At 44.7% G+C, this 23,089-nt stretch overlaps 2 protein-coding genes across 3 annotated transcripts in view; one reads left to right on the forward strand and one right to left on the reverse strand.

Moving 5' to 3' along the window:
• The window catches only part of LOC129864042 (small conductance calcium-activated potassium channel protein 2-like), a 38,791-nt gene extending 25,655 nt beyond the window's left edge, over window positions 1-13,136 (reverse strand). For both annotated transcript variants that reach the window (XM_055936587.1, XM_055936586.1), the window contains exons 1-2: window positions 10,395-13,136; window positions 9,877-9,972 (exon numbers count right to left, since the gene is read on the reverse strand). In XM_055936587.1, coding sequence (XP_055792562.1) covers window positions 9,877-9,972; window positions 10,395-11,156 — 858 coding nt within the window. In that variant the 5' untranslated portion in view covers window positions 11,157-13,136. The remainder of the gene's footprint in view (window positions 1-9,876; window positions 9,973-10,394) is intronic.
• A 36-nt stretch (window positions 13,137-13,172) lies between these two features.
• The window catches only part of LOC129864040 (SWI/SNF-related matrix-associated actin-dependent regulator of chromatin subfamily A containing DEAD/H box 1B-like), a 19,113-nt gene continuing 9,196 nt past the window's right edge, over window positions 13,173-23,089 (forward strand). The window contains exons 1-6 of the mRNA XM_055936583.1: window positions 13,173-13,741; window positions 14,163-14,295; window positions 14,681-14,796; window positions 15,592-15,689; window positions 16,072-16,170; window positions 16,388-16,466. Coding sequence (XP_055792558.1) covers window positions 13,669-13,741; window positions 14,163-14,295; window positions 14,681-14,796; window positions 15,592-15,689; window positions 16,072-16,170; window positions 16,388-16,466 — 598 coding nt within the window. The 5' untranslated portion in view covers window positions 13,173-13,668. The remainder of the gene's footprint in view (window positions 13,742-14,162; window positions 14,296-14,680; window positions 14,797-15,591; window positions 15,690-16,071; window positions 16,171-16,387; window positions 16,467-23,089) is intronic.

Here is a 23,089-nt window from a genome sequence, read left to right on the forward strand (position 1 = left end):
TTCTGACCCACTGGGAATGTGATCAAAGAAATAAAAGCTGAAATAAATCATTCTCTGTACTATTATTCTAACATTTCACATTCTTAAAATAAAGTGGTGATCCTAACTGACCTAAAACAGGGAATTTATAGTAGGACTAAATGTCAGGAATTGTGAAAAACTGAGTATAAATGCATTTGGCTAAGGAGTATGTAAACTTCCGACTTCAACTGTATTAGATATTTGGTAGTGACCCCTCTTAAAAACACATTAAGATTCATCCAATTTACTCATTTATTTTCTAAAAATGTTTGCAGACCGACTACTCACCATGTGGCCATAGTGGAGAGGGTTGCAATCCCATCTCCTGGTGATATTTGTAGTGTTGTCTCTTCAGGCACATTCATTCTACTGTCTTTTAAAGTGTGTGCTTCGGTAGTGACATCCAAAGTGGAGACAGCATTTTTCAGCGATGTTTTTGAAAAATTAAATAAACAAAATGAATAATTAGATCAGTATCTTTCAGTGTAATCATAGATAAACTCAAGATGTTTTATTGAAATAAGTGTTAAAAAAAATCACTGATTGCTTTATTTTCAAACATTACGTTTTTGGAGTCACGGATTGGGACAGCCACCTCTCAATAGAAATAGGTGTATAAACACTGACTTTGAACTATATTAATTTAACAATATGTTTGTTATTGCCTTGGATAGAACTAGAACATATCATGGTGTAAATAAATGTTCTAAGTTTGGAGACGTAACTGTTTTTTAAAATAGTTTTTTGGGGGGTGGGACAGCAATATACACCACTTACATTGAATCACCGATATACTGTATAATAATAATAATAATTAGGTGGGTGCTTATATTTGTCCAATTTCACACACGTACAACTGTGTATTATACACATGTGTGAATTGGTAATGTGTTTTTTGCATATCCCAACTCCCCAAGACACCCTCGGAGAGTGAGGTCACACAGCCAGGGTCAGCCATTATCAACAGCGACCCTGGAGCAATTAGGGTTAAGTGCCTTGCTTAAGGGCAAATCAACGAGCAACCTTTCCATTAATGACGCAACACTCTAACTGCTAGGCTACCTGCCACTCCTATAGGAGTTCAAGCAGCCTGGGTTGGTTACTGGTTTCAGAATGCTCAATATAACTAATGGAGTCCAGCTCAATATTTAATCTGTGTAATGTGGAGATAGGAACATATATCTTGTAACTGAGACAAACAAATCGCTCAATCTCATTAGGGAATTAGGTTGAGAGGTTCAGCCCAATAAGAAATGAATGCAATGGTTTATTTATGATATCAAAGTGAGGCACTAAGAGGCCACTTTGCTGAGTAAATCTCAAGCTATAGGTTACATTTTCTTTACATCTGAACTCAAGTGAATACTTGATAACATAGTTTCTCTAAGTGTAGCGTTCAATTCAAATTCAAAAATATGCACCACTATATGAAAAGAGAATGTCATAAGTAAATCTCTCTTTGTTTGGATTGCTCTAGCTGGAGACATGTTTCTCATATAAATGATATAACATCTATGTTTCTGATCATATATAGTGCATGGGGTAGCAAACAAAGAAGAAAGGCTTTTGAAAAAGTAACAATTTTTTCATAAAATTATACAGTTTTCTTAGCTAGCTAAGTTGTTTACCTGTTGCTAGGCAGTTGCTAGGGACATTCCTGGAAGAAGCTAGCTAGCTAACAAGGAGTGTCTAGTTGGCAGAAGAGAAGAAGGGACAAAGAAGGGACAAAGTGGGACAAAATAAGGACAGAAGAAAAGGGAAAGGGGGGAAAGGGGACATTAAGGTGAAGCAGTCCTCTAAAGACACAAAAGACAATAATACAAGAAACAACACTTCTATTGCCTCTCCCTCTACGATACGCACTTCTGGGTTGGAGTGAGTAGTTGCATTCCGCTTTGCTCCACAGGTAGTATTACATTTCATTTCATTACAGTACAACAGTTTGATTTGTTTGATCTTAGCTGGCTACATAGCCGTCTTTGTATCCAAGATAATTGTGTAGTCTAGAGTAATTGTCGAGGTTACCTAGCCAGCTACACTTTCAAACAAAGTCAACAACGCAGCCACTGCTAGCTAGCCTATTTCACCAGCCAGCAGTACTATATCATTTTAGTCAATAAGATTTTTTGCAACGTAAGCTTAACTTTCTGAACATTCGAGACGTGTAGTCCACTTGTCATTCCAATCTCCTTTGCATTAGCGTAGCCTCTTCTGTAGCCTGTCAACTATGTGTCTGTCTATCCCTGTTCTCTCCTCTCTGCACAGACCATACAAACGCTTCACACCGCGTGGCCGCTGCTACTCTAACCTGGTGGTCCCAGCGCGCACGACCCACGTGGAGTTCCAGGTCTCAGGCAGCCTCTGGAACTGCCGATCTGCGGCCAACAAGGCAGAGTTCATCTTAGCCTATGCTTCCCTCCAGTCCCTCGACTTCTTGGCACTGACGGAAACATGGATTACCACTGATAACACTGCTACTCCTACTGCTCTCTCCTCGTCTGCCCACGTGTTCTCGCACACCCCGAGAGCTTCTGGTCAGCGGGGTGGTGGCACTGGGATCCTCATCTCTCCCAAGTGGACATTCTCTCTTTCTCCCCTGACCCATCTGTCTATCGCCTCCTTTGAATTCCATGCTGTCACAGTTACCAGCCCTTTCAAGCTTAACATCCTTATCATTTATCGCCCTCAGGTTCCCTTGGAGAGTTCATCAATGAGCTTGACGCCCTGATAAGTTCCTTTCCTGAGGATGGCTCACCTCTCACAGTTCTGGGTGACTTTAACCTCCCCACGTCTACCTTTGACTCATTCCTCTCTGCCTCCTTCTTTCCACTCCTCTCCTCTTTTGACCTCACCCTCTCACCTTCCCCCCCCTACTCACAAGGCAGGCAATACGCTTGACCTCATCTTTACTAGATGCTGTTCTTCCACTAATCTCATTGCAACTCCCCTCCAAGTCTCCGACCAATACCTTGTATCCTTTTCCCTCTCGCTCTCATCCAACACTTCCCACACTGCCCCTACTCGGATGGTATCGCGCCGTCCCAACCTTCGCTCTCTCTCCCCCGCTACTCTCTCCTCTTCCATCCTATCATCTCTTCCCTCTGCTCAAACCTTCTCCAACCTATCTCCTGATTCTGCCTCCTCAACCCTCCTCTCCTCCCTTTCTGCATCCTTTGACTCTCTATGTCCCCTATCCTCCAGGCCGGCTCGGTCCTCCCCTCCTGCTCCGTGGCTCGACGACTCATTGCGAGCTCACAGAACAGGGCTCCGGGCAGCCGAGCGGAAATGGAGGAAAACTCGCCTCCCTGCGGACCTGGCATCCTTTCACTCCCTCCTCTCTACATTCTCCTCTTCTGTCTCTGCTGCTAAAGCCAATTTCTACCACTCTAAATTCCAAGCATCTGCCTCTAACCCTAGGAAGCTCTTTGCCACCTTCTCCTCCCTCCTGAATCCTCCTCCCCCTCCTCCCTCTCTGCTGATGACTTCGTCAACCATTTTGAAAAGAAGGTCGACGACATCCGATCCTCGTTTGCTAGGTCAAACGACACCGCTGGTTCTGCTCACACTGCCCTACCCTGTGCTTTGACCTCTTTCTCCCCTCTCTCTCCAGATGAAATCTCGCGTCTTGTGACGGCCGGCCGCCCAACAACCTGCCCGCTTGACCCTATCCCCTCCTCTCTTCTCCAGACCATTTCCGGAGACCTTCTCCCTTACCTCACCTCGCTCATCAACTCATCCTTGACCCCTGGCTACGTCCCTTCCGTCTTCAAGAGAGCGAGAGTTGCACCCCTTCTGAAAAAACCTACACTCGATCCCTCCGATGTCAACAACTACAGACCAGTATCCCTTCTTTCTTTTCTCTCCAAAACTCTTGAACGTGCCGTCCTTGGCCAGCTCTCCTGCTATCTCTCTCAGAATGACCTTGATCCAAATCAGTCAGGTTTCAAGACTAGTCATTCAACTGAGACTGCTCTTCTCTGTGTCACGGAGGCGCTCCGCACTGCTAAAGCTAACTCTCTCTCCTCTGCTCTCATCCTTCTAGACCTATCGGCTGCCTTTGATACTGTGAACCATCAGATCCTCCTCTCCACACTCTCCGAGCAGGGCATCTCCGGCGCGGCCCACGCTTGGATTGTGTCCTACCTGACAGGTCGCTCCTACCAGGTGGCGTGGCGAGAATCTGTCTCCGCACCACGTGCTCTCACCACTGGTGTCCCCCAGGGCTCTGTTCTAGGCCCTCTCCTATTCTCGCTATACACCAAGTCACTTGGCTCTGTCATATCCTCACATGGTCTCTCCTATCATTGCTATGCAGACGACACACAATTAATCTTCTCCTTTCCCCCCTCTGATAACCAGGTGGTGAATTGCATCTCTGCATGTCTGGCAGACATATCAGTGTGGATGACGGATCACCACCTCAAGCTGAACCTCGGCAAGACGGAGCTGCTCTTCCTCCCGGGGAAGGACTGCCCGTTCCATGATCTCGCCATCACGGTTGACAACTCCATTGTGTCCTCCTCCCAGAGTGCTAAGAACCTTGGCGTGATCCTGGACAACACCCTGTCGTTCTCAACTAACATCAAGGCGGTGACCCGTTCCTGTAGGTTCATGCTCTACAACATTCGCAGAGTACGACCCTGCCTCACGCAGGAAGCGGCGCAGGTCCTAATCCAGGCACTTGTCATCTCCCGTCTGGATTACTGCAACTCGCTGTTGGCTGGGCTCCCTGCCTGTGCCATTAAACCCCTACAACTCATCCAGAACGCCGCAGCCCGTCTGGTGTTCAACTTTCCCAAGTTCTCTCACGTCACCCCGCTCCTCCGCTCTCTCCACTGGCTTCCAGTTGAAGCTCGCATCCGCTACAAGACCATGGTGCTTGCCTACGGAGCTGTGAGGGGAACGGCACCTCCGTACCTTCAGGCTCTGATCAGGCCCTACACCCAAACAAGGGCACTGCGTTCATCCACCTCTGGCCTGCTCGCCTCCCTATCTCTGAGGAAGTACAGTTCCCGCTCAGCCCAGTCAAAACTGTTCGCTGCTCTGGCACCCCAATGGTGGAACAAACTCCCTCACGACGCCAGGTCAGCGGAGTCAATCACCACCTTCCGGAGACACCTGAAACCCCACCTCTTTAAGGAATACCTAGGATAGGATAAAGTAATCCTTCTAACCCCCCCCCCCCCTTAAAAGAGTTAGATGCACTATTGTAAAGTGGTTGTTCCACTGGATATCATAAGGTGAATGCACCAATTTGTAAGTCGCTCTGGATAAGAGCGTCTGCTAAATGACTTAAATGTAAATGTAAATGATCAACCCGTTCAGACAGAGTACAGTTGAAGTCGGAAGTTTACATATACTTAGGTTGGAGTCATTAAAACTTGTTTTTCAACCACTCCACAAATTTCTTGTTAACAAACTATAGTTTTGGCAAGTCGGTTAGGACATCTACTTTGTGCATGACACAAGTCATTTTTCCAACAATTGTTTACAGACAGATTATTTAACTTATAATTCACTGTATCACAATTCCAGTGGGTCAGAAGTTTACATACACTACGTTGACCGTGCTTTTAAACATCTTGGAAAATTCCAGAAAATTATGTCATGGCTTTAGAAGCTTCTGATAGGCTAATTGACATTATTTGAGCCAATTGGAGGTGTACCTGTGGATGTATTTCAAGGCGTACCTTCAAACTCAGTGCCTCTTTGCTTGACATCATGGGAAAATCAAAAGAATTCAGCCAAGACCTCAGAATTTTTTTGTTGTTGACCTCCACAAGTCTGGTTCATCCTTGGGAGCAATTTTCAAATGCCTAAAGGTGCCACATTCATCTGTACAAACAATAGTACGCAAGTATAAACACCATGGGACCACGCAGCCATCATACCGCTCAGGAAGGAGATGCGTTCTGTCTCCTAGAGATGAATGTACTTTGGTGCGAAAAGTGCAAATCAATCCCAGAACAACAGCAAAGGACCTTGTGAAGATGCTGGAGGCAACATGTGCAAAAGTATCTATATCCACAGTAAAACGAGTCCTATATCGACATAACCTGAAAGGCCGCTCAGCAAGGAAGAAGCCACTGCTCCAAAACTGCCATAACAAAGCCAGACTACGGTTTGCCACTGCACATGGGGACAAAGATCGTACTTTTTGGAGAAATGTCCTATGGTCTGATGAAACAAAAATAGAACTGTTTGGCCATAATGACCATTGTTATGTTTGAAGGGAAAAGGGGGAGGCTTGCAAGCCGAAGAACACCATCCCAACCGTGAAGCATGGGGGTGGCAGCATCATGTCGTGGGGGTGCTTTGCTGCAGGAGGGACTGGTGCACTTCACAAAATAGATGGCATCATGAGGATGGAAAATTATGTGGCTATATTGAAGCAACATCTCAAGACATCAGTCGGGAAGTTAAAGCTTGGTCGCAAATGGGTCTTCCAAATGTACAATGACCCCAAGCATACTTCCAAAGTTGTGGCAAAATGGCTTAAGGACAACAAAGTCAAGGTATTGGAGTGGCCATCACAAAGCCCTGACCTCAATCTGATAGAAAATTTGTGGGCAGAACTGAAAAAGCTTGTGCGAGCAAGGAGGCCTACAAACATGATTCAGTTACACCAGCTCTGTCAGGAGGAATGGGCCAAAATTCATCCAACTTATTGTGGGAAGCTTGTGGAAGGCTACCCAAAACGTTTGACCCAAGTTAAACAATTTAAAGGCAATGCTACCAAATACTAATTGAGTGTATGTAAACTTCTGACCCACTGGGAATGTGATGAAAGAAATAAAAGCTGAAATAAATATTTCTCTCAACTATTATTCTGACATTTCACATTCTTAAAATAAAGTGGTGATTCTAACTGACCTAAGAGAGGGAATTTTTACTAGGACTAAATGTCAGAAATGGTGAAAAACTGAGTTTAAATGTATTTGGCTAAAGGTGTATGTAAACTTCCGACTTCAACTGTATCTGTGCCCTTGAAAGCCTGTTTGTTCAGCGAAAGCATTGAGGTCACCAGCCAGCAATGGCTATCTGATTCCAGTCTGGCGTCTCAGGTTGAGGACAGATTTCACTGTGAGTAATGCATAGCATCTCCTGCAGTAACACAATGGTGTCTCTAATACACACACAGGACACACACACTAAGCTAAGCTAGGCAAGGCTGACTTTAGTCACGACAGATTGACAGCTGGGACTCAACCTATTATTATGACAACCAATTGAAGGAAGGGTAGATTTCTGTGATTACATAAAACTGTACATGGCCATTGTATTTGCCTTTACATAAAAGCCTCTTGGCAAATAAACATTAACTCAAGGAGAAACCAAAGTCACATTTCAAAGTGTCCCTCACAGTCCTTTTAAAGTATCAAACATCTTAGAGACAGCAAACGACATGCTTCAAGCATTTCTCTTGATAATATGAATCCTTAATAGTGACAGTGACAAATCTAAATCAGAGTACAAACCCAGCTTCCAAGCTGAGCTAAGTACACACACCACCCTAGTCGGCTGCCTGCCAAAGGAAACAATGGACACAATTATTATAGATTACTAGCTGTCACCAAAAGACATATGACATCTGTATCATACCTTGAACAGATTGTATTACCTGAAATATCATATCCTACAACATTTGTCGATGCTTGCTGACATTTAAATCCAGAATAGTGGATAGAAAAACAGAGGATGGCTTCTAATTGCATAGAGAAGTCTGGAGGGTCTCTGAACCTTGAGACATCACACTGAGAAGATGGAGAGAAATCCTTTTAAATGTACCATGTCACCAATCCTTGCCATCATGTACAAGGTGTGTCTTTGAGTCATATACCAGTCTGAATAAGACTGAAGGATATGAAGATCTAATAACTGAATGTAAACTACACGTATCAGTCTGATGTTTCTAATATAAACAAACATATTGCAACCCATTTTACTTTGAAAATAATATCACTGAGCCAAAACAACCCTCAGCATATTTGTGCTTTTCCATAACCACAATAGTCATTCACAATACTGCCTTCTCTTTGATGTTGTCAGGAAAATTGTTTGATTCATGAAATCTCAAATTGGTGTCTAGAAATACAAAGGGCTGACAACTAAGTAAGAACCATGGAAATCATCCATCTTGGAAGTTTACACTTCACACTATACAGAACCATTTCTGAGGAAATGTAAATGGTTAAGTTATGAATCAAAATATGGTAATGATCAATACATGTTTCTATCATCCCATGCAGAAAAGAAAGCTTTACAGTAGGCCATTTGAAAGGTAGACATGTTTTACTGTTGAGCAATTTCAATGATTGATATCCCTCTGGGGGCTTTAAAATCCTAATTATAAACTGGTTGGTTCGAGCCCTGAATGCTGTTTGGCTGACAGCCGTGGTATATCAGACAGTATACCACGGGTATGACAAAATATTTATTTTACTGCTCTAATTAAGTTGGTAACCAGTTTATAATAGCAATAAGGCACCTCAGGGGTTTGTGGTAAATGCGTTGTGCGTAAGAACAGCCCTTAGGTGTGGTATATTGGCCATATACCACACCTCCTCGGGCATTATTGCTTAAATATACATTTAGGCTAATGGATACAGGCAATTAGCCTAGTGGGATTCGAACTCGCGACCTACCAGTTACTAGCCCAACACTTTAACCTCTAGGCTACCTCCCGCCCAATGCAGCCTCAGCAAGGTTAAAGAAAATGCCTGGCATTGGCAAATACATTTCTTCTCTGGTCAATTTCATTCACGTGGAGAAACATAATGGATTCCTGAACAGACTATACCTCTTGATGAGGAACACCATTGAGGGCGCACCATTTAATTTTTTTTATAACATGGTTCTACAACAAAGACATAAGTGCTGAATTGCAGGAAGAAAACTCATAAGTGATTCAACAATGCTTTGACGCAAGGTCATAAAATGTAGTTTTGTCCAAGTGCTGGAACTATTCAATGAAGCTGACAATCCAGACCAGTTAACCGCTGGAGGTTTGGAAGATGCAGGACACAATTTTGAGATGCAAGTGCCAGCCACTATCATAGTAAAATATTGATATGGCTAAGAGTGGGAAAGGAATGATTACATAAGAGCAAAATAAAAATGCCTTATTTGTTTATAAAGTCTTCAATGACACGAAAAAATATAAACAATGGAGCAATGGTGTTTTGGTTATGATAAGGTAAGACACTTTTCCTGACCTCATGAAGGTGTTTATAAATCCTATACTTCAAGAGCTATATTTTAGTACTTTAAATCACCAGAAGTCTTAAAGCTTTACAGCTTAAGTTTTCAAGGTATGGGTCAAGATGTCAGTAAAATGATTTCATGCCATAATTGGATTATGTCACCCGTTAAAGTGGAAATGTAGGCCTACTTAATCTGGAAATAATCCACTTCATTTCAGAGTAATTGCACTCATTGAAGTCACTGAAGGCACTGCACTAAACCTGTATATAAGACCTGTATATAAGACCTGTATATAACTGTATTCTCATGTTTCTTTCCTTTTTTTCTTTCACGTTTCACATGTTTTCATCCCATCTACATTACTACCTTTATTGTGCATTGTTGGGAAAGAGCTCACAAATTAAGCATTTAACTGTACTGTTTTATACCTGCTGTATCCTGTGCATGTGACAATAACACTTGAAACTTAAGTCGGTTGAGCACATCAATGTCTTGAATACAATTATTCTGCAAACTCGCACGCATACTAACAGGCAATGACAGCACTGTGCACTTAAATAGCAAATGTGTAATAACACGTATGGCACTATTATAACCATAGTTAATGTCTGGGGATGTGAATGACAATGGCGTGAAAAATAACCATGTTACCTGAATCTCCCTTGCGTGGTATATGATAACCAGACCAAGAAGAATGATTGTAGAAAGACTTATCAGGCATTTTAGAGCTAATGAATACAAGGACTCCTGCAAAAAGAAAAATAGCAATATTAATACAACAACACATGTAATCATACAACAAACAGTAGTAATCTTTAAAAAAAGAAAACAAAAGAAGCTATATTAGTAAACCCTGTCTAAATGCTCTTTATGCTTGGGATACCATGTGTCACTATGTCAATGGAGCATGTAAGCCTACCTGGACTAAATGATCGAGAGCCTATCCAGCCATGTAAGGTATAGCTGATTGCATGGTTTACGGGATACATCTTCAGTTTTCACTGCCTAAATATTGATTTGTAAATAAAACAAGGCGACTATACTACTACTGGTTTAATGCACTTTAAAATCAAACTTTCTGTTTTTCCTGGTCCATTCAACATGCCAGTCAATTAATTTGCCCGACCTAGATATTACTGCACGGTACCGGGATTGAGTTGAATACGTACCTTTCCATATGCCCCCCATGAGAGTTCAGTCTCTATAACCATAACAACGATCCCAAACATCCCAAAGATCAAAGCATAGTCGCTGAGGCGCTTCCTTTTCTCAAACAAGGCCCTTCTATGTCCAAGCTTTTGCCCAATGTTCTGGTTCTTCTTTTTACCCGATTTACTGCCACTGTTGTTACATCCACCCCCTCCGTCTCCCGATGCGTAAGGCATCAGGGTGGTCGAATTGTTCTCCGGTTTAGATGCTAGGGTGTCCGACGCATCTGCGGTGGAAATTGGTTGTAAAGGCTGGGACTCTGAATCAAACTCGTGTAGGTTTCTGCGGGACGAGCTCAAGTTGCTCAGCGGCCGCATTACGCCGCCGTTGTATCTGCAGCTGCTCATGGCTATTTCGTTATACGAGTTACTCTCTTTGTGGCTGCTGCTCGGGCTGCCCCGCTGCCGATTGTGGCAGTGCTGATGGTGGTGATGTCTGGATGAACTACCATGACTGGAGGGCTTGAACTCACAGACGCTAAATTGACAACCTTGTCTCGAAGACGTTACGGATGGCGTCCTTAAAGTTCCTTGAGTGGTCGCCGACGTCCCGCGAAAAACTAGGCTTTTTCTTGCATCACAGGTACAGTTCTTGCAGGTGCAGCATTGGTTGCGCTGCTTAGTGAAGCGTTCCTCTCGTCCGCAGTAGTGCTGATACTTACAGTGATGCTGGAACTGCTGCTCTTGAAATAAATCGTTCTTCAACTGCAATGGGGTTTCCATGTCAGTGCTGCTGTTTAAAGCAGCAGTCGAGTACCACCATGCACCCGCCGAAGGGCGTTGTGGTGGGTAAAGGAGGACAGCTACAGAGCAAGATTAGACCCATTTCGGCTCCTGTAGAATGTAAGCGATGCCTCGGATTGGATAGACAGAACCAACACAACTGTTTTGACGTCATTGAAAAGGTTGCAACATCTTTTGGAATGTTCACCCAAGGAAAGTAGCATGTCAGTAGAGGAAAAACTATCTTACAAGTGAGACTGCTGAGACTGCTCATGATGAGGAATAACATCATTGAGGGTGAAATATAAGGTTATTCCATAGGCTCCTAAACTAAGCCTACCGCTATACATGTACATTGGATCTCTTACCGATGTTCACACTAATGTTCACTATAATATAACAGTGGGGTAGCCTACCATACACTAAAACAAATGTGCTAAACAACTTATATCATATATTGTTTGGTGTACACAATGTCTATGTGGGTGCCAATAAAACATTTAAACTTGGATTACATTGTAAATGCACATATATCCATTGCATTCGTGAAATAACAACCAAAACAATGTTAAGCCTTATAAAGATGTAGCTTAAAATCGTTTTTCCATCATCCAATATTCTTCTGGTTTAAAATGCCTTTTATCAGCATGCACTATTTTAGGCTGGTATTGAAGGTAAGAGATAAGAGATCATAAACATTTTATGTAGCCTAGCCTACTGACACAGTTAAGTCACCAGAGGATTTTGGCGGTGTGGGTTTGAATGGGCTCATTGGCTGCCGCACTGACTACCGCAGTCGAAAGCACGTCACGGCTCGATGAAGATGTTGATGGTAAACACGCAACGTCAACACCATAGGAACAAAAAAAAAATGTCACCATGAATGACCCATGCCAATGTCTGTGTTTTTTCTAATGAACAGCTAAATTGTGTTAGTGTCTCTCTCATTATCTACAAAAAATCTACTGCATTTGGGAGCCAAAAAATATAGCCCCACTCCTGTGATAGGATAGGCACACTCAATTCCGACAGGAACCCTCTATTGGAGATAATATACTGGAGATAATATAGCCTATTATTTTTAAGCAGTTTATGTTTTAACAACCAAACCTCTCAATGTATCAAGTGTATGTTACTAGGGCTAATCGTGTAGCCTACTCTTGAACATGGACAGTGATAGGTTTACTAGTTGCTTAGTCCAGATGAGTTACAATTACATTATTCAGGATACAATACATTGTTCATGGTCAGAATAGAGCACATGCTATGGTATCACTCAAAATCATTGTCCATTGTTTTATCAATCGGTAGTAGAAAGCCTATGCGTTGCGGATGTGCTGATTGATCCACTCAAGATGTGGATATTAAATTCACAAGGTATGTGCCTGTTCATCTTGGTTACAATTATTGGTCAGAGACCATGTGACTTGCAATCCAGCATGACTGCGGGTAGTCGTCTGAAACCTCAGACTGATGTGATCGCTGGTGGCGGTGTTATTAATGGAGTGGAGGAGTTGTGTCACCCATGAGGAAATATAGGTAAGTGCTCCATATTGAGCATCTGGGGAGCCATAAAGCAAAACCTGAACATAATCATCCACAAGTCTCGGGTGCCGCTGTAACTACAAAGTATATTTTAAACATCCAAAATCTTTCTCTCAAACTAGGCCTAATATTTTTTAATCCTGAATTAGAATCCTGCATGTTCTGGTTGAGATATACTATTTAAATAATTATAGAGCTCAATATATAGTAGACTACGTGGTTAATTAAACTCCAATCCCCTCTAATTATGAAGGGATCTCCAGGTTAGAACAATTAACCTATGCACCAGTGACTCCAAACCTTGAAAATGTCATTTAATGAGGGGAGCTGTCCAAGGTCCTGAAGAAGAGTAACCAACGTCAGTCACCTACAGACTGTGTTGCCCCTTTAAATCCTTTCTTTCTTTTTTTACACTAGATCGCAATGCGCACTTGTCTCTGATTGGCTGGTCTGACTGCCCACGTGTCGTTTTCGGAATTCGTCGGAAACAAAGTTGCTAGCTAGCTAGCTATTTTAAGCAATGAAACGTTACGAAGTGTTGTAAAAATGTTTCTATAATCGGTAAAGAGGACGCCCGATGGCAATAATGTAGGTAGCTATTTTACGAGTATAGGTCAGAGGTAGAACCATTCACGTTGCAGAAAGCATCTTACATGCATGAATTAGCGTCGTTAGCAACATCTATCTCCATACACGGAATGCAAGGCAGCTAGCTAGCTAATACGCGTCAATTGAAAAACAGAATAACGTTTAATATCCTCTCTGGTGAAGGATCCATTAGCTAGCTTGCTATTCTTGCCGACAGCGAACGGTCATTGAGGCCGGCTTGTTTGATTTCACGATGATGCTTGTTAGGTCGAACACACATTTTTAACACTCAACTGCAGCTACCGTGGTCAATTGTTGTGAGCTCATTTTGAGTAGGATAATACTGTAGCAGCTAGCAGAATCAAATAATATTACAACGATGAATCAAAGAAGATTTATCAACCATAACACAGACTCAGTGAATGAAGATCTCACGGAGCAACAAACACATGGTAATAGAGCGCACTTACGGTTTTGTCTAGGACACAGCTTTGGTCAACATTGACTTTTCGTAGCAGGTTAGGATAATTAGGAAAAGGGTTAGGGTTACCTAACATATACATTTTACGTCAATTTGACAAAAGCTGTATCCCTTCTAGACATGACCCTTGCTTACATAGACCACACACTTATCTGAAAACGTTCGATTTCCGGTTGGCAAAGGTGGTCCCTGTAGTGCCTGATCCCAGACCCAGTATTGACACTGGAATGTAAACCAAGACATGTTTGGACATTTTTTACCCATATAGAAAACCCAACCAAGACTAACTATCAAAATAAGGCCTTTTTGACAAGTAGTCAACATGCCCATCCAGCTCCCACAGTAGGCACTTTTGTGTTGATTATTTTTGCTTTGACATTTTTCACTTGCAGATACTGTTGTCCCGGAGACCCCAGAGCTCAAACGTCCCCCAGGGCCCGGCTCAGTGAGAGGCATGGAAAGCGTGGTACTAGACTCTGATTCAGATGAGGAGATATCAGGGTCTTCCATGATGTTGTCGGGGAAGTAAGTTAGTTGCTACCAAACTCATCTAAATAATGTAAATCAGACTACACCACTCTAGGTTTATACAGGGTCGAGGAAAGCATGTGTATTAATATATATCATCAAGATTCTACTAAAGTTAACCTGCCACAGGTCACATGGCTCCATCCGTCTTACCTGCACCAGGCCTTCAACACAAGGCATGTACAAGTGATTGGGGGGGATTTGTCACACCTGTGACATACTAATAGGCAGGTGGATGTACTGGTGCCATACACACATCTTCTAATGCTTGAGCTCCTTTCAGGGACCTATTTCAGTCCAAGTTAAGTACTGGACACACACTAATCAAAATCGTGAGGATTTCTTTTTTTATGATTCAAGACTCCTGCTTTCTTTGATAAAGGAGTCTGGAAAAAGAAGCAGTTACGGGTGCTGTTATCATACTGTCAGATGAGGAGATGAGAACCTCTCTACAGAGAAATGGCAGCCAGCTCCCCAAAAACATATCGGGAAGTCAAGGTGAGGGTTCATTAATCCTATCCCTGGCCTTAATACTTGCTGTTGTACAATTACATGTACAGTGATGCAATCTATACTATTGAATGGAATGGAATCTTCTGTTTCATGTTCTGTAGCCTGCTCTGTGACATGGAGGTCAATGAGTTAGTGAAACGTTAGCCCATTCATAGAGGCTAACTACCTTTAGCGCCAATTGATGATAGTATCTTCTGGCCGAGGGAGTTTTGTTAAGAGCCCTGACACTTGCTCTAAATATTAACACGCATCGCTTGCGGTACAGTTTGGAAACATAAGGTTAAATTACTGCACACCTTTTTATCGGGTTAGGGTTTCCTCATGGCCATAAATCCATGCTGCAGCGCTTGTTTACAGAAAACAGAAGGAAGACAGTCAACTACTGGTGTTAATTAGCTATCTCTGAACACCTGTGTGTGTTACAGAAGAAGTACGTCAGAAACGTGTTGTAACTGTGTTAAAACTGTGTACAGTAAGTGTATCTTTTCCATTTGTGAAATGACTTTGCTGTGCTATGAAAGTAGAGGGCTTTATGTTTCTAGAACCGTACCAATGAGAATCGATTCACTTTTTAGATGGCTATTTTGGATGCCAGAGCCAGTTTACCTCTGAATATAACATAAGGTCCTTGGATGTTAAAGGAGTAGGCTTTAACAGTACATTCTTGGGTTAGAGAAACATGAAAAGTACATATAACTGAGACTTCTATTCCCAGCAGCACAAACTAGATAGAGTGTGGTGATGTTCACGCTGTGTTAACCCCTTAATGTCCTGCTTTAGACCCAGACCGGAAGAGGAGACTAGAGGTGTGTGACAACTCCCAGCAGAGTGGGGCATCAAACTCCAGCAAGAAACCAGCCCTTGAGGAGGATTCAGTGGTGAGTCCAGCTGTCTGCACTCCTATCGCTCCTCCAGCTTCCCTGACACCCCAAACCGGGGAGGGGGGGGGGGGAGGGGGGGGGGGGGGGGGGTGCATCTTCAGTTTACACCTGACATGTGAGATCTGTGTTGAGCTAGAGATTTACTAAAGCAATTTAGCAACAGTGCCACGCTCATGGGTACAAGAGCTGCATGGCCCACCTGAGATTCTGACCTCCAGGTTATTACCCTGACCAAGATGATGTACTACCACCCTGCTTGTTCATGTATTATCTGTCTTCTCCAGTAGAGAGGGGGTAGGCTTGCATGGGGAGGAGCTCTCAGTCTAATTGGTCTGCCTGCCTTGGGACTTCATGCTCCAGTGTGTTTCTGTCCCGCCAGACAGATGATTCTGAGGATGAGGGTCCAGAGCCCAGCTGGAAGAGCCAGGAGGACATGGTGAGGAAACTGCAGACTAAGTTTCCCCGTCTGGTCAAGGAGGTGAGGCTTCTATCGGCTGTAGAATCCCACTCTGCCAACAACAGGCCCTGTGTTCTCCCTCACTGCAGTTCCACAACACATTCATCAGTGCCTTAAATGTTTGGCAAATGTGAACTAATATTGTTTGAAATGAGTGGGAGTTGCATATTAATAATTTATTTTGACAAAAGGTGTTTTGTTTACGACTATCTGTTTGTCTTATCCTGCATACACACAGGAGCTTAGAGAAGTGCTTCTCGAGCATGATTGGCACTTTGAGGACACCCTAGAAGCACTGCACATGTTTTCAGAGGAGGGTAAGAGTTTTGTGTTTCATGGTGTGTCTCTCTGTCTGCGTGTGTTTCATGGTGTGTCTCTCTGTCTGCGTGTGTTTCATGGTGTGTCTCTCTGTCTGCGTGTGTTTCATGGTGTGTCTCTCTGTCTGCGTGTGTTTCATGGTGTGTCTCTCTGTCTGCTTGTGTTTCATGGTGTGTCTCTCTGTCTGCGTGTGTTTCATGGTGTGTCTCTCTGTCTGCGTGTGTTTCATGGTGTGTCTCTGTCTGCGTGTGTTTCATGGTGTGTCTCTCTCTCTGTCTGCGTGTGTTTCATGGTGTGTCTCTCTCTCTGTCTGCATGTGTTTCATGGTGTGTCTCTCTGTCTGCATGTGTTTCATGGTGTGTCTCTCTGTCTGCGTGTGTTTCATGGTGTGTCTCTCTGTCTGCGTGTGTTTCATGGTGTGTCTCTCTGTCTGCGTGTGTTTCATGGTGTGTCTCTCTGTCTGCGTGTGTTTCATGGTGTCTCTCTCTCTGTCTGCGTGTGTTTCATGGTGTCTCTCTCTCTCTGTCTGCGTGTGTTTCATGGTCTCTCTCTCTCTCTGTCTGCGTGTGTTTCATGGTCTCTCTCTCTCTCTGTCTCCGTGTGTTTCATGGTGTGTCTCTCTCTCTGTCTCTGTGTGTTTCATGGTGTCTCTCTCTCTGTCTCCGTGTGTTTCATGGTGTGTCTCTCTCTCTGTCTCCGTGTGTTTCATGGTGTCTCTCTCTCTCTGTATGCGTGTGTTTCATGGTGTGTCTCTCTCTCTGTCTGCGTGTGTTTCATGGTGTGTCTCTCTCTCTGTCTGTGTGTGTTTCATGGTGTGTCTCTCTCTCTGTCTCCGTGTGTTTCATGGTGTGTCTCTCTCTCTGTCTCTGTGTGTTTCATGGTCTCTCTCTCTCTCTGTCTCCGTGTGTTTCATGGTCTCTCTCTCTCTCTGTCTCCGTGTGTTTCATGGTGTGTCTCTCTCTCTGTCTCCGTGTGTTTCATGGTGTGTCTCTCTCTCTGTCTCCGTGTGCTTCATGGTGTCTCTCTCTCTCTGTATGCGTGTGTTTCATGGTGTGTCTCTCTCTCTGTCTGCGTGTGTTTCATGGTGTGTCTCTCTCTCTGTCTGCGTGTGTTTCATGGTGTGTCTCTCTCTGTCTGCGTGTGTTTCATGGTGTCTCTCTCTGTCTGCGTGTGTTTCATGGTGTCTCTCTCGTTCTCTGTGTGTTTCATCGTGTGTATTTCTCTCTGTCTGCGTGTGTTTCATGGTGTGTCTCTCTGTCTGCGTGTGTTTCATGGTGTGTCTCTCTGTCTGCGTGTGTTTCATGGTGTGTCTCTGTCTGCGTGTGTTTCATGGTGTGTCTCTCTCTCTGTCTGCGTGTGTTTCATGGTGTGTCTCTCTCTCTGTCTGCATGTGTTTCATGGTGTGTCTCTCTGTCTGCATGTGTTTCATGGTGTGTCTCTCTGTCTGCGTGTGTTTCATGGTGTGTCTCTCTGTCTGCGTGTGTTTCATGGTGTGTCTCTCTGTCTGCGTGTGTTTCATGGTGTGTCTCTCTGTCTGCGTGTGTTTCATGGTGTCTCTCTCTCTGTCTGCGTGTGTTTCATGGTGTCTCTCTCTCTCTGTCTGCGTGTGTTTCATGGTCTCTCTCTCTCTCTGTCTGCGTGTGTTTCATGGTCTCTCTCTCTCTCTGTCTCCGTGTGTTTCATGGTGTGTCTCTCTCTCTGTCTCTGTGTGTTTCATGGTGTCTCTCTCTCTGTCTCCGTGTGTTTCATGGTGTGTCTCTCTCTCTGTCTCCGTGTGTTTCATGGTGTCTCTCTCTCTCTGTATGCGTGTGTTTCATGGTGTGTCTCTCTCTCTGTCTGCGTGTGTTTCATGGTGTGTCTCTCTCTCTGTCTGTGTGTGTTTCATGGTGTGTCTCTCTCTCTGTCTCCGTGTGTTTCATGGTGTGTCTCTCTCTCTGTCTCTGTGTGTTTCATGGTCTCTCTCTCTCTCTGTCTCCGTGTGTTTCATGGTCTCTCTCTCTCTCTGTCTCCGTGTGTTTCATGGTGTGTCTCTCTCTCTGTCTCCGTGTGTTTCATGGTGTGTCTCTCTCTCTGTCTCCGTGTGCTTCATGGTGTCTCTCTCTCTCTGTATGCGTGTGTTTCATGGTGTGTCTCTCTCTCTGTCTGCGTGTGTTTCATGGTGTGTCTCTCTCTCTGTCTGCGTGTGTTTCATGGTGTGTCTCTCTCTGTCTGCGTGTGTTTCATGGTGTCTCTCTCTGTCTGCGTGTGTTTCATGGTGTCTCTCTCGTTCTCTGTGTGTTTCATCGTGTGTATTTCTCTCTGTCTGCGTGTGTTTCATGGTGTGTCTCTCTGTCTCCGTGTGTTTCATGGTGTGTCTCTGTCTCCGTGTGTTTCATGGTGTGTCTTTCTGTCTCCGTGTGTTTCATGGTGTGTCTTTCTGTCTCCGTGTGTTTCATGGTGTCTCTCTCTGTCTGCGTGTGTTTCATGGTGTGTCTCTCTGTCTCCGTGTGTTTCATGGTGTGTCTCTGTCTCCGTGTGTTTCATGGTGTCTCTCTCTGTCTGCGTGTGTTTCATGGTGTGTCTCTCTGTCTCTGTGTGTTTCATGGTGTGTCTCTGTCTCCGTGTGTTTCATGGTGTCTCTCTCTCTGTCTCCGTGTGTTTCATGGTGTGTCTTTCTCTCTGTCTGCGTGTGTTTCATGGTGTGTATTTCTCTCTGTCTGCGAGTGTTTCATGGTGTCTCTCTCGGTCTCCGTGTGTTTCATGGTGTGCCTCTCTCTGTCTGCGTGTGTTTCATGGTGTCTCTCTCGGTCTCCGTGTGTTTCATGGTGTGTATTTCTCTCTGTCTGCGTGTTTCATGGTGTCTCTCTCTGTCTGCGTGTGTTTCATGGTGTGTATTTCTCTCTGTCTGCGTGTGTTTCATGGTGTGTCTCTCTGTCTGCATGTGTTTCATGGTGTCTCTCTCTGTCTGCGTGTGTTTCATGGTGTCTCTCTCGTTCTCTGTGTGTTTCATGGTGTGTATTTCTCTCTGTCTGCGTGTGTTTCATGGTGTGTCTCTCTGTCTCCGTGTGTTTCATGGTGTGTCTCTGTCTCCGTGTGTTTCATGGTGTCTCTCTCTCTGTCTCCGTGTGTTTCATGGTGTGTCTTTCTGTCTCCGTGTGTTTCATGGTGTCTCTCTCTGTCTGCGTGTGTTTCATGGTGTGTCTCTCTGTCTCCGTGTGTTTCATGGTGTGTCTCTGTCTCCGTGTGTTTCATGGTGTCTCTCTCTGTCTGCGTGTGTTTCATGGTGTGTCTCTCTGTCTCCGTGTGTTTCATGGTGTGTCTCTGTCTCCGTGTGTTTCATGGTGTCTCTCTCTGTCTGCGTGTGTTTCATGGTGTCTCTCTCTCTGTCTCCGTGTGTTTCATGGTGTGTCTTTCTCTCTGTCTGCGTGTTTCATGGTGTGTCTTTCTCTCTGTCTGCGTGTTTCATGGTGTGTCTCTCTGTCTCTGTCTCCGTGTGCTTCATGGTGTCTCTCTCTCTGTCTCCATGTGTTTCATGGTGTGTCTTTCTGTCTCCGTGTGTTTCATGGTGTCTCTCTCTGTCTGCGTGTGTTTCATGGTGTGTCTCTCTGTCTCCGTGTGTTTCATGGTGTGTTTCATGGTGTCTCTCTCTGTCTCCGTGTGTTTCATGGTGTCTCTCTCTGTCTGCGTGTGTTTCATGGTGTCTCTCTCTCTGTCTCCGTGTGTTTCATGGTGTGTCTTTCTCTCTGTCTGCGTGTTTCATGGTGTGTCTTTCTCTCTGTCTGCGTGTTTCATGGTGTGTCTCTCTGTCTCTGTCTACTTTTGTTTCATGGTGTGTCTCTCTCTCTGACTGCGTGTGTTTCATGGTGTCTCTCTCTCTGTCTGCGTGTTTCATGGTGTCTCTCTCTCTGTCTGCGTGTTTCATGGTGTCTCTCTCTCTGTCTGCGTGTTTCATGGTGTCTCTCTCTGTCTCTGTCTGCGTGTGTTTTCATGGTGTCTCTCTCTCTGTCTCCGTTTGTTTCATGGTGTCTCTCTCTCTTCCTGTGTGTGTTTCATGGTGTGTCTTTCTCTCTGTCTCTCTCTCTCTGTCTCTCTCTGTCTGTCCGACAGCTCTGTCTCAGGTTCTGCTGTTGTGCAGTGGTTGCACAGCCTTTCCTCTACAGGGAGCCAGGTTTTCCTGTGTCTACCCTTCTAAATGGCAAGGCTGTGCTCACTGAGCCTGTACTTTTTTTCTCTCTCTCTCTGTGTGTGTCTCTCTTTCTGCGTGTGTTTCATGGTGTGTGTGTGTGTCTCTGTGTGTTTCATGGTGTGTCTCTGTCTCTGTGTGTTTCATGGTGTGTCTCTCTGTCTCTGTGTGTTTCATGGTGTGTCTCTCTGTCTCTGTGTGTTTCATGGTGTGTCTCTCTGTCTCTGTGTGTTTCATGGTGTTTCTCTGTCTCTGTGTGTTTCATGGTGTGTCTCTCTGTCTCTGTGTGTTTCATGGTGTGTCTCTGTCTGTGTGTGTTTCATGGTGTGTGTCTCTCTTTCTCTGTGTGTGCTTCATGGTGTGTGTGTGTCTCCGTGCGTTTCATGGTGTGTCTGTATGCGTTTTTCTCTCTCTGTATGCGTGTTTCTCTCTCTCTCTGTATGCGCGTGTCTCTCTCTCCTCTCTCTCTGTATGTGTCTCTTTGCGTGTGTTTCATGGTGTCTCTCTCTGTCTGCGTGTGTTTCATGGTGTCTCTCTCTGTCTGCGTGTGTTTCATGGTGTCTCTCTCTGTCTGCGTGTGTTTCATGGTGTCTCTCTCTGTCTGCGTGTGTTTCATGGTGTCTCTCTCTGTCTGCGTGTGTTTCATGGTGTCTCTCTCTGTCTGCGTGTGTTTCATGGTGTCTCTCTCTGTCTGCGTGTGTTTCATGGTGTCTCTCTCTATCTGCGTGTGTTTCATGGTGTGTCTCTTTGCGTGTGTTTCATGGTGTCTCTCTCTGTCTGCGTGTGTTTCATGGTGTCTCTCTCTGTCTGCGTGTGTTTCATGGTGTCTCTCTCTGTCTGCGTGTGTTTCATGGTGTGTCTCTTTGCGTGTGTTTCATGGTGTCTCTCTCTGTCTGCGTGTGTTTCATGGTGTCTCTCTCTGTCTGCGTGTGTTTCATGGTGTCTCTCTCTGTCTGCGTGTGTTTCATGGTGTCTCTCTCTGTCTGCGTGTGTTTCATGGTGTCTCTCTCTGTCTGCGTGTGTTTCATGGTGTCTCTCTCTGTCTGCGTGTGTTTCATGGTGTCTCTCTCTCTGTCTGCGTGTGTTTCATGGTCTCTCTCTCTGTCTGCGTGTGTTTCATGGTGTCTCTCTCTGTCTGCGTGTGTTTCATGGTGTGTCTCTGTCTGCGTGTGTTTCATGGTGTCTCTCTCTGTCTGCGTGTGTTTCATGGTGTCTCTCTCTGTCTGCGTGTGTTTCATGGTGTCTCTCTCTGTCTGCGTGTGTTTCATGGTGTGTCTCTTTGCGTGTGTTTCATGGTGTCTCTCTCTGTCTGCGTGTGTTTCATGGTGTCTCTCTCTGTCTGCGTGTGTTTCATGGTGTCTCTCTGTCTGCGTGTGTTTCATGGTGTCTCTCTCTGTCTGCGTGTGTTTCATGGTGTCTCTCTCTGTCTGCGTGTGTTTCATGGTGTCTCTCTCTGTCTGCGTGTGTTTCATGGTGTCTCTCTCTGTCTGCGTGTGTTTCATGGTGTCTCTCTCTGTCTGCGTGTGTTTCATGGTGTCTCTCTCTGTCTGCGTGTGTTTCATGGTGTCTCTCTCTGTCTGCGTGTGTTTCATGGTGTCTCTCTCTGTCTGCGTGTGTTTCATGGTGTGTCTCTTTGCGTGTGTTTCATGGTGTCTCTCTCTGTCTGCGTGTGTTTCATGGTGTGTCTCGCTGTCTGCGTGTGTTTCATGGTGTCTCTCTCTGTCTGCGTGTGTTTCATGGTGTCTCTCTCTGTCTGCGTGTGTTTCATGGTGTCTCTCTGTCTGCGTGTGTTTCATGGTGTGTCTCTCTGTCTGCGTGTGTTTCATGGTGTGTCTCGCTGTCTGCGTGTGTTTCATGGTGTGTCTCTCTGTCTGCGTGTGTTTCATGGTGTCTCTCTCTGTCTGCGTGTGTTTCATGGTGTCTCTCTCTGTCTGCGTGTGTTTCATGGTGTCTCTCTCTGTCTGCGTGTGTTTCATGGTGTGTCTCTCTGTCTGCGTGTGTTTCATGGTGTCTCTCTCTGTCTGCGTGTGTTTCATGGTGTCTCTCTCTGTCTGCGTGTGTTTCATGGTGTCTCTCTCTGTCTGCGTGTGTTTCATGGTGTGTCTCTCTGTCTGCGTGTGTTTCATGGTGTGTCTCTCTGTCTGCGTGTGTTTCATGGTGTGTCTCTCTCTGTCTGCGTGTGTTTCATGGTGTCTCTCTCTCTGTATGCGTGTGTTTCATGGTGTCTCTCTCTCTGTATGCGTGTGTTTCATGGTGTCTCTCTCTCTGTCTGTGTGTGTCTGTTACTGTGTGTGTGTGTCTCTCTCTCTGCGTGTGTTTCATGGTGTCTCTCTCTCTGTCTCCGTTTGTTTCATGGTGTTTCTCTCTGTCTGCGTGTTTCATCGTGTGTCTCTCTCTCTGTCTGCGTGTGTTTCATGGTTTGTCTCTCTCTCTCTCTCTGTCTGCGTGTGTTTCATGGTT

The sequence above is a fragment of the Salvelinus fontinalis genome, chromosome 10 (assembly GCF_029448725.1).
Source record: "Salvelinus fontinalis isolate EN_2023a chromosome 10, ASM2944872v1, whole genome shotgun sequence".
NCBI lineage: Eukaryota > Metazoa > Chordata > Actinopteri > Salmoniformes > Salmonidae > Salvelinus > Salvelinus fontinalis.